Raw genomic sequence first — 11,352 nt, forward strand, 5'->3', positions numbered from 1 at the left:
TGATAAAAGAAATCAAAGAAAACATGAAGATAATGAGAGAAATAATGTGTCCATAAGTTGGACACATTGGAAAACTCAATGTAGTAAATATCACTTCTCCGTAAACTGACATACAGATTTAAAATAATTCCTATAAAAATCCCAGCAAAATTATTTGATAAGACTAATCTAAAATTTATAACTAAAGGCAAAGGAACTAGAATAGAAAAAACAAATTTTGAAAATAAAGTGAGAGGAATCAGTATACTGTATTTCAAGACTTGTAATTTAATGACAGGAATCAAGCTGTGCTAATAGAAAACCCAGAAACAGATCCACAAAAATAAGTTCAACTGAGTTTTGACAAAAGTGCAAAAGCAATTCAAAAGAGGACAGACAGCTCTTCTGACAAATGGTGCTGGAACATCACTAGTTAACCACCCCCCCCCAAAAAAAAACCTTGACCTAAATTTCATAACTTATATAAAAATTAACTCAAAATGGGTCAAAACATAGACTGGAGCCCTGACTGGTGTGGCTCAGTGGATTGAGTGCCCGCCTGTGAACCAAAGGGCACCAGTTTGATTCCTGGTAAGGCACATGCCTGCGTTGCAGGCTAGGTCTTTAGTTGGGGGGTGTGAGAGGCAACTGGTAGATGTATCTTTTGCACACTGATGTTTCTCTCACTCTATTTCCCCCTCCCTTCCCTGTCTCTGAAAGTAAATAAATAAAATCTTAAAAAAAAAAAAAAAAAAACCCCACAGACTGGAAAACTTTTAGAAGAAAATCATAAGAGAATACTTTTGGAATCTTCAGTTAGTCAAAGATTTCTTATACTTAACAACAAAAGCACAATTCATGGGAGGAAAAATTGAAATAAAAAAGCTTTTATAAAATTAAAAATTTTGATCTGCAAAGGATTCTGTTAAGATGAGAAAACCACAAAGAAAACATTTGCAAATCACCTATTGAAGAAGAACTAGTATTTAGAATATATTTTTAAAAATAAAACCAACAATTTTTAAAAATCCATTTGGAAAATGGGCAAAGACATTTCACTGAAGAGCATATGCAGATGGTAAATAAACTCATGAAAAGATGTTTAACATCATTAGCTATTACAGAAACACAATCTAAACCACAATAAATCACTACACACCTATCAAAATGTCTAAATAAAAAATAGGAACTCCAAATGCTGGTGAAGATGTGGAGAGCCTGATCTCTCATCCATTGCTGGTGGGAATGGAAAATGTGCAAAATGCTGGGAAACAGTTTAGCAGTTTCTTAAAAAAATCTTTATCCAGCTACTACATGACTGAGCAACTGTACTGCTGGGAATGTATCCTAAAGAACTGAAGACCTATATTTTCATTATGTTATATTACATTATAGACACTGTGCATGTGTCTATACCAGTTGCATTCATAATAGCCCAACAACCTAGATGCCCTTCAAACAAAGCGTGGTATATCCATACCACAGACTACTACTCAACAATTTAAAAGGAACAAACTAACGATTTCATGCAACAACTTGGATGAAGCTCCAGAGAAGATTGCTGAGAGAAAAAAATCCAATCCCCAAATGTTAAGTACTGTGTGATTCTGTTATATCACAGTCATGAAATGACAAAAGTACACAAATGAAGAACAAGTTAGTAGTTGTTGGAGGTTAAGGGGGAGGTGGGATGGAAATGAAGTGGGAATGGGTATAAAAAGGATCCTTATGGTGATGGAAAGTTCTCTATTTTCACAATATTGATGTTAATGTCCTACTTGTGGTACCATATTGTACTATGGTTTTGCAAATGTTATTATTGAAGAAAATTAAATAAAGGGTGCAGGGATCTTTACTGCATGTAAATCTACCATGATCTCAACATGAAAAGCTTAATTAGAAAATAAATAAAGGTAGCCTTATTTCTGTATTGCAAAATAAGTGCAGCAATTGATAAGAAATTCAACACCAATTAAATGAAGTGCTCTCTCCAGCCCAAGTTTAATTCTGAAGATTACTATTGTTATAGTAGGTAGTTAGCTAGTTATTAACAAAGGAAGGAAGCAAAGGCAATCAGACATTAATAACCATAATCAACGAGGGAGTATAAGTCTGTTTGCTTCACCAGGAAGCTATAGCATTTACAGACTCATTCACACTCCAGCAAATAGTCATCAAGATGGAGCTCACAGTAAATCTCCCCAGGAGGAGCACTGCTATAACTGATTGGGGGTGGGAGTGTATCAGGGTGAGATAAGCACATTGGCAATAGGGAAGGTACCTGACCACAGAGGCCTGCCAATCTAACCTGGAAAAGGGATCAATTGACTAGGGGATGGGACCATCAGAAGCTCAGGAAAACTTAGAAGTTGATTGGTTAGTTTTAAAAAGTGCCTAGTCAGTCCCAAGCCTGAGATAATATAACCCAGCTTAATAAGGACACATTCTATCTCTCTCACCTGGGAACATACACCAGCCCCATGAGTTTGCACATGTGAGTTCAACAGCTGCTTGAGCAGGCAGCCTTGAGACCTCCAAATGCAAACTCCATGCAAGAGCCTAGGTGTCACAGGTGGGCACAGGTAACCAGGTTCTTGGTGATCAAGACAAAGAATCGAACTGAACACCCAGAGTTTACAGCAGAGAACATGGGAGCAGGTCAACTCCAAGCAGAGATTGACCTCATGGGATAGAGGGACTCTATTTTTATAGGACAAATCCTTCCTGGTTAGTTTTGGCAGGCTTTTACTGTGCATCTACAAGTAGTTGTATTACTTTAAAGCTACTGTACATGCGGTCTCCCATGATTTTCCCAGATTAGCCACCAGGGAAATGGGTCCCACAATGTTACCAAATGGACCCCCATTCTCCTGGGGTCCCCCTGTACTAGGTTCGCCTTGCCCATCGCCAGAATTATACCTTCATGTTAGGGATTGGTGAATAGGAAAGGAATTATTTATTCAGGTTATACAGACTTAAGAGTAATGAATTAATATTTTCATCAAAATGTTACAGAACAAACAAGGGGGGCCTGGGACGATATACTATTATTGAAAGAAGGCCCCCAGGTCCGTCATGTCCGCCGCCCAAGGAAAGACGTCTCTCAATGCCAGAGATTCGTGAAAAGGAAAGGAAATGTTTATTTAATACTATACAAACTTAAAGTAGTGACCTAATGTCTTTATCGAAAATCCTAAAGTCCCTTTTAAAACACCCACAAACAGACGCAGTCCTTCCTTCCTTCCCCCTTTGCCCAGTCCAGAGTACCGTATCTCAGGAAAGGAAATAGAAGTCCATGGCTCAGGCAGTCCTCTGGTTCTTCCCAGTTAGTACTCCATCTCGACTGGGAGACCTCCCTGGGTTCCCAGCACCCTCCGCTGAGTCGCCGGGATCTCTGCTAAAACCAGGTGGTGGTTCCCCCTTCTAAAGCTGCGGGGGTCCCCACTCTGGCAAAGGCATGTGCTCCTCCCTCCCAGGGCCACGGGAGTCCCCGCTCTGTCCAAGCCCTGTGGTTCCCCCTCTCTCAGGGCTGCAGGAGTCTCCACTCTGTCAAGGCCGCGTGGTTCTCCCTCTCTCAGGGCTGCGGGAAGGGAGAGTCCCCACTCTGTCCAGGCTGCGTGGTTCTCCCTCTCAGGGCTGTGGGAGTCTCCACTCTGTCCAGGCCACGTGGTTCTCTCTCAATGGCTGCCGTGTCTGGGTTTAAATCCCCAGGCCAATCTTCTTCTGCAGCCCCATTTCCAACTCCTCCTACACTTGGGCACACTTGCCCTCAATCTGCAGTCTTCTCCAGCTTTTCTGGTCGCCATCGTGGGTCTGGGCAGGTGTCACCCCATGTCATGGAGCCAATCTTCTCCCAGTTCCCACGCAGGCACTATAACTCAGGGGACCTGCCCCCCAGTCCCATCTCTTGGGGGGAGATCCCTTTCCATCCCCTTGATCTTGAGCCTGGCCACAGCTATTTAACATATCTAAGCAACCAGCCAAAGGCTATAGATATGTTAAATGACCACACCAGAGGTTAGCTGCAAGGCTGTTGCTATGCAAAACAGCTCTCAATGGCCCTGCTCCATTTGTCCCTTCCCCCAACCCACACCTGGGGAGTGGGAGTGAGGACATCCAAAAATCCCCTGGACACCTTGAGTTCCGGACCCCATTTCAGATGCCCATTTGTGGTCCCCCCTCTTGGCTGCACCCTGTAACAAAAATCCCAAAGTTGCTGAAAACACCCACAAACACACACAGTCCTTCCTTCCTTCCTTTGCCTGGTCTGGGGTACCATATCTCAGGAAAAGAAATAGAGGTCCAAGGCTCAGGTAGCTCCCAGTTCCTCCCAATAATCTATGCTCGCCTGGCAGGCCTCCCTTGGTTCCCAGCACCATTAGCTGTGTTGCCGGGATTTCTAGTTCTTAATCCAAAACCACATGGCACCTTCTCATGACCCACCAGCAAGAGCCCTTTCACCCCTTTCCCTCCTACAATGTCTTTCATGCATTCTTCTGAACTGCTAAGAGAGAACTCTGCATGGTTGCTACATCTTGCTTTCTGGCTTCCTAAGCTGCATGGCAAAGTTCCTAAGCTGCATGGCAAAGGGAGACCCAAAGCCATGTGATTTTCCCCTGCCAAAGCTATGTGGTGATTCTTTGCCAAAGTCTGTGTGACTCTTGTCATGGCTGCCACTCCTGGGTTTAAATCCTGGCGCTAATCTCCCTCTGCAGCCCCATTTCCGACTCCTCCCACAATCGGCTATACTTGCCAGCATTCCAGTATTTTCCAGCTTTTCTGGGCTGCCACACGATTCTGGGCAGGCATGGTCCCATGGTGTGGAGTCAATCATCCCCAAGCTCTCAGGCAGGCTCTGTAACCAGGGGGAGTTGCCTCCCAGTTATACCTTGGGTGGAAGTCACTCCCTTCTCCCTGGCTCAAAGCATGGCCACAGCTATTTAACATATCTATGAAACCAATTAAAGGTTATAGATATGTTAAATGACTGTTCTAGAAATTATCTGCAAAACTGTTGCTATGCAAAATAACTCAATGGCCTTGCTCCATGTATCCCATCCCCCAGCTCAGACCTGTGGGGGTGCGGACATCCCATATTTTTAATATTTCCAGGACCCTCTGAGTTCTGGACCCCATTACAAATTCTTCTTTTGGGGACTCCCTGGCTGCACTCTCTTACATAGGTACAGCAGTGCAGCCCTGAATAGCACTCAACTACCTAGACAGGGACTGAGATGGCTTAGCAGCTGCCTGTGAGCTCCAAAGGAGTAAGGTGTAATATGAAACAGAAACTCTGGGCACTGGCCTTTGTTTTGGGCTTGCTGAAGAAACAGTTGGACTTTTTCCATGGTGGAACTGATGGAGATGGCACACAGGGGATGTATTTTATTTTATTTTTTAAATTCTCACCAGAGGTTCCATTGCTTTTTAAAGAAGGAGGAAGGGAGAGAGGGTAACATCCATGCAAGAGAAAAACATCAATCAGTTGCCTTCCAAATCCACTCATATGGGGATTGTATGTGCCCAGGCCACGGATTGCACTCACAACCCCAACATGTGCCCTTACTGGAAAGGAATCTTCAATCTTTCAGTTAGAGGGAGATGCTCCCACCAACTGAGCCACATGGGTCAGAGCCAGGGGCAGTCTTCTATTTCCATCTAAATAAATATTGCCACACCACAAACTCCAATGCATGGGTCCATGAAATGCTTTCCTCCCAGCCCTCTCAAGCTACAATCTGAAATCTGTTTCTACAGAAGAAATTCAGGAGATTGCTTAGATCAGTTCTCAAACTTTTTGGTCTCAGGTTCCCAAAGAGGTTTTGATTGCATGGATTACAATCACTGATTTTATAGTATAAGAAATTAAAACAAAGTATTTAAAAGACAAGTATTTTCAGAGACACATTCCATCGGCCCCGCGGTGGGGTCATTCCATATCCTGTAGCTTTGAGAAATTCAACGTATACTCAAAAGAAAAGGAATGTGAAAAAGGTAAATAACAGAATTGTGACCACATTTTCAGAAAGGCTGGCTTACTATTAAATGATATATAAAACTGACTTGAAAGGTATAAACCACCGAACAAATCAGTCACACGTGTTATTTTAATGTACGAGGGTGCAAAGGCAAAAGAAAAAGTTGTGGGGTGCGGGGCTAGGAAAAGGAGGCGGAGGACTTCTTAGACTAGGGCACAGTCGGGTTACACCAAGCAGTGAACAAACCGGCGGGACCTCAGCGAGTAGAGTCAGGTAAAGGTACACAACTATAGAAGATCACTACAGTTTTATTCATTGTCTCTGTGCGCCCAGAACCGTTATAAAAACGAAGGACCCACGATCAGTTTCAGATTCAACTTTTGGCTAACATGGGAAGCCACGCAAGCCACTCCCGCCCGGCGCTACGAGCTACCGCGCACTCTGAGAGCCAGGTGCGGGCCGCCCGCCAAAGCTCCGCGGACAACAGGAGAGAGTTTTCGCATCCCTCCGTCGGACCGGCCGGCCGCGAAGCCCGAGAAGACCGTGGAAGGCAGGTCCCCACCAACTCCGCCGCCGGGGCCGGACGCAGCCGGGAGCAGCTGCCTGCCCAAGCTCCAGCGGGAGGAAATTACGTTGGGACCCCGGGAACGCCGAGGCGGAGGTCCTGGGAGTCAGGCCCTGGGAAAGGGTCGCCCAAACTCACCAGGTGCCGCGCCTCCTCAGACGTCATGGTTCCGGGTGGTAGCTGAGGGAAGCAGGCTGAGGGCCAGCAGAACAGCGGTCTCAGCCAAGCCCAGACCAGCAAGTCCTAACGGAGGGAGCCAGGAGGGGGCCAGGGAGGGCTGAACACGCCAGTCGCTCGGGACACGGGCCGTAGGCGGTGCTATGAGAAGGGCGGGCCTCCACCGGCCGGTGAAGGGGCGGAGCCAAGCTGGAGGCGGTTGCGAGTTAGGCTCTTACTGGAGCATCCTTTTATGTTTCTTGAGACTTGCAAGGGAAAGGTAACTGGAGGACACTGGGAACGTGAGGGACAGGACGCGCAGAAATGCAGCCGGGAACCCTTCAACAAGCTTACGGAGACCGAGGGAGAAGCTAGTACCGCCGGTAAGAGAGCCGGAAGTGGGCGGTGCCTGGGGGCTGGTCTTCGCGGGAGGCTGGCTGGAGCAGAGATTGCGGTCAGCGCGGGACCGGAAAGGAGTGGGGCGGGGCGGGCGGAGGCGTGTTTGCGCTGGGCGCGGCGGGGCGAGCTGTTGCCTGCGTCTGCCGCCGCAGACTAGAAATTTGGATCCTGAGGAACTCGCAGCCGGGAACCGGCGGCGATGGGGCCAGGTTGAACCGCCTGCCTGCTAGCCACTGAGCGAGCCGCGAGACCACGGATGGAGCGCCCGGCAAAGCTCGGCCCAGAGGCGGTGCTGCACTTCCTCGAGGAGCGCGGGGGCCGAGTCCGGCGCTCCGAGCTGGTGCAGCACTTCTCCGGCGCCCTGGGCAAGGAGCCGGAGCAGCGCGCCCGCTTCAAGGAGCTGGTGAACGCGGTGGCCACCGTGCGCACAGACCCCGCCGATGGCTCTAAGTATGTGCACCTCAAGAGGAGGTTCTACGGGGGGCCACCGTCGCCCAAGGCCGTGCCCCCTCGGGACCTGCCCCACATCTCGGTGACCGCTGAGGCCGAGCCCCAAGGCGTCGCCCCAGAGAGGCCCGACGGCCGGGCAGAGGACCTTGAGAGTGGCCTGTGCCTCGAGGCGGCGGCGCCGTTGGCGCTCGGAGGTCCCGTCTGTGAGCCCGGCGGAGGGGAGCGTAGTGCAGCCATTCCTGGGCCGACCAGTGTGGCGGACGACAGCCGGAGTTGGCCGCCCATGAATGGCGGGGCCCGCAAGAGAAACGCGCAGCCTCCGACTGGGGCACCGGCCCCAGCGACCAGCGAGGACCTGGAACCCAAGTCCCACGGCTGCGAGGAGGCGGAAGGGGAAAGCTCTCCCGCGGGGACCACCACCCCGAGGTCTACTCGCCAAAACCTCCGGGATCTTGTGATGGGCAGTTCCCCGCAGCTGAAGAGGAGCATCTGTACTGGAGGCAGCAGCCCCGGGGGCTTCTCTGGGGTAGGACGCGGCAGAGGCGGGGCTGACTCGGACAGCGCATCTGTTGCTTCGTCGGCGGAGGAGGAGAGCAGCAGCGGAGGCTCCGTGACGCTGGACCCTTTGGAACACGCCTGGATGCTCTCAGCCTCGGACGGCAAGTGGGACAGCCTAGAAACGTTGCTCACTTGCGAGCCCGGCCTGCTGGCTAAGCGGGACTTCATCACTGGCTTCACCTGCTTGCACTGGGCTGCCAAGCACGGCCGGCAGGAGCTCCTGGCCATGCTGGTCAACTTTGCCAACAAACATCAGCTGCCAGTAAACATCAACGCCAGGACAAGTGGAGGCTACACAGCCCTTCACTTGGCAGCCATGCATGGGCACGTGGAGGTGGTGAAGTTGCTAGTGGGGGCCTATGACGCAGATGTGGACGTCAGGGACTACAGTGGGAAAAAGGCCTCGCAGTACCTGAGTCAGAGCATCGCCGAAGAAATAAAGAACCTGGTAGGAGACCTAGACGAGGACGACGGGGACAGCGCAGCGGGCAGCGGGGTAGGGCGCTGGAGGTTTTCAAAGGTACTACCTTCGCACCTCATCGCCCACAAATTTTCGCATGTCCTGGAGGATGGAGGGGATCATCACCACCACCACCATCATCACCTGGCTGAGGGATGGACTGGAAGCAAAGCAAAGGACCCAGGTCGCAAAGCTTCAGGCAGCTCTAGTGGGCGAATAAAACCCAGACTCAACAAAATGCATTTCCGAACCCAGATCATACACACCACACCCTCTTTCAGAGACTCAGAGCAGCCTCTGGAGGAAGGGGAGCAGGAAGAAGAGGATCGGTCTCTTAAAGTCCACTTATCCTCATTCAAATTGAGACCGAAGTCCAATGTATTCGGGTAAAAATATTTTTTTTAGGAAATTCTAAGTTGTATTTGTCTTGCGAAATAGAATACTGGGTGTAAGCAAGTAAGTGACACGGGAAAAGACCTAGGCTAAATTATGCATTCGTACTTGGTGGGTTGGAATGGGTCAGGGACATTTCCCCCTAAGTATTCTGGGTGAGGTGGTTTTACCAAGTGATTCATCAAACCTTCACCTAAGCCTCTTTTCCTTATGCCAGCCCTCTACCTTGGAGTCCCTGTTTGTGAGGACTAGAAATGGATCTAAAATTGGGGGTACAGAATTGATGACTGAGGGTTTCTTTGATTTAACCATTATTGGATGCCATGCAAAGTAAGGAATATTGCACTTTTATGTATATGTTTTTGAAAGTAGTTACTATTCCAAAAACAAGAAATGCAAATTGTAGTGAAACTTAGTATTTGTTAAGTGTGAACAAAACTACATACTCCCTGTAGTTTTTACTAATTGCATTTGATTTTTAAGATGCTACGGAGGGTAAGGTAGAGTTGGAATGCAAAAATACTAATTAGAGAATAATGTGAGTAAAAATGGTAACTCCATTGGTATCCTATCTGTACTATAAGTAGTGTCCAACTATTTTTTAAAAAGCAATTTCAGGTTTGGTCACTGAACTGAAAAAATAGACAACATTCACTTTTGAGTTAATCTATAGTATGTTTTCCTCTTAAATATCTCATACCACTGCACTCAGTATTAAGGTACATTATTAATAACCATACAAATTTTTATATAAAGAAAACATCTTTAACAATCTATGGTATTTTTAAGTAAAATACTGCCTTTGGTTCTGATTCTTATTAACTTGTTTTGCTATTCTAAAAATCTAAATTTGCTGAAGTTTTTATTCTGGAATTATGTAACTATTGGTTCTATTTGACATGATCCTACTTGTTGGTGCTTAGAGTTGAACTGCATATAGGAACTTTTCTGGTTTGGATGATTAGTGAAAATTGGCATAAATGTTAGTGAACCTGTACTTCTGTGAAGTAATCATTAAATCAACGTAATGACTCGCTTGAGGTACATTTTGTTTTACTAATAAAACTCATAGTCTCTATGCTTTGTAGCAGTATTTTGAAAATGTTTAAAATACTAAATTCTTCCAATTTTTCATTGTTTCCCGGAATCTTATAGATCAGAGGTGTCAGACTCATTTTCACTGTGGGCCACATCAGCCTCGCAGTTGCCTTCAAACTGCCAAATGTAATTTCAACTCCTTAACAGTTAAGGAGTAGTTACATTTATACAGTCCTAAAATTATTTTTGCCCTTTAAAGACAACCGTGAGGCTGATGTGGCCCCCAATGAAAATGAGTTTGACATCCCTGTTATAGATGTACAGTGAAGTTATTGAAAAGCTGGATAGTAAATCTACCCAGTTAAAAATAGCACTTTATAAAAGAGAAAGAGATGGTACTATTTCTGTATTTAAATACCACTGGCTGTTGAATTAAATGACAAATACTGTTCATTAAAATTAAAGATTTACATGTGATTCTTAATTACATTCCATTCAAATATATTAGTGTGAATGTTTTATAATTATTGTAAAATTTAAGTCACCGGCATATTAAATCTATTTGTAACAACAAGATTTGAAACAACTTTTGTGGGAAGCTAATTTCAACAAGTTCTTCTCCCTTAGTCTTTTTGATTTTACAATTAATGAAACAAGTACCTGCAGCCTTTAGAAATTAAGGGGTAACTTAGTTTCAGGAGTGAATGAACTAATGTATGACTTGCACACAATTGCAGTCAATCTTTATAGAGGACTTAGATTTTTAATTTCCTAAGTCATAGAAATTTGTAACAAGTTTGTCACACCTCTCTAGATTGAATTTGTTTAAAAATTAATGAAAAAACTTTACATAAAATATATAAACTGTTAACTTATGTGCCTTTATTTTTGTTTTAGGATTATGGAAATGGGCCATGTGTATTTGAGAAGCGGGGTGAAAAACAATCCAATTTTGTGTAAATTAAAAATAGGTTCCTTGAAGGTGAAAGCAAACTTTTGTTCTGAATTGTATGCACGTTATCTGTATCTAGCGCAGAATAAGCTATAACTTCGCACTGAGGAATCTTACCTTTCATTGACATGTAAAGCTAAAATGAACTATAAAGAGTAGACACTTCTGAACCATTTAAACATTCTATTAAACAGTCCGTATTAATCTCTTAAATGTGTATGTTATTGTACAAAATCTCTGATTTGCTAGATCTTTAGAAATTCAGGCAATACTTCATTTAACTTGCTGTTCACACTAAAGATTTTAATTTTTCTGATTAAATTTTCAAAAATCATTACTTATAGCATTTCCTTATCATGATGTGCTTATATAGCATTTTCTTACTGCTGCATCCTTTTATTTTTCAACTTCCAAATTATTATAA

General features: G+C 45.6%; 2 protein-coding genes across 8 annotated transcripts in view; one reads left to right on the plus strand and one right to left on the minus strand.

The window, feature by feature from the left end:
• The window catches only part of SEPTIN10 (septin 10), a 78,437-nt gene extending 71,356 nt beyond the window's left edge, over window positions 1-7,081 (minus strand). For 3 of the 7 annotated variants that reach the window (XR_004903350.1, XM_036026644.1, XM_036026643.1), the window contains exon 1: window positions 6,661-6,815. Coding sequence is in view for 4 of the 7 variants with exons in the window: in XM_036026644.1 (XP_035882537.1) it covers window positions 6,661-6,687 (27 nt within the window). In the remaining 3 variants the exon portion in view is untranslated. Of the gene's footprint in view, window positions 1-6,660 lie in introns of all 7 variants that reach the window. The other 4 variants (XM_036026640.1, XM_036026642.1, XM_036026646.1 and 1 more) reach the window with 4 other exon arrangements.
• Window positions 7,082-7,191: 110 nt separating this feature from the next.
• SOWAHC (sosondowah ankyrin repeat domain family member C) lies at window positions 7,192-9,902 on the plus strand. The gene has a single exon (XM_028512839.2). It carries the CDS (start codon window positions 7,334-7,336, stop codon window positions 8,933-8,935), a length of 1,602 nt encoding a protein of 533 aa, XP_028368640.1. The 5' UTR covers window positions 7,192-7,333; the 3' UTR covers window positions 8,936-9,902.
• Window positions 9,903-11,352: the final 1,450 nt, after the last annotated feature.

The sequence above is a fragment of the Phyllostomus discolor genome, chromosome 5 (genome assembly GCF_004126475.2).
Source record: "Phyllostomus discolor isolate MPI-MPIP mPhyDis1 chromosome 5, mPhyDis1.pri.v3, whole genome shotgun sequence".
NCBI classification, from domain to species: domain Eukaryota; kingdom Metazoa; phylum Chordata; class Mammalia; order Chiroptera; family Phyllostomidae; genus Phyllostomus; species Phyllostomus discolor.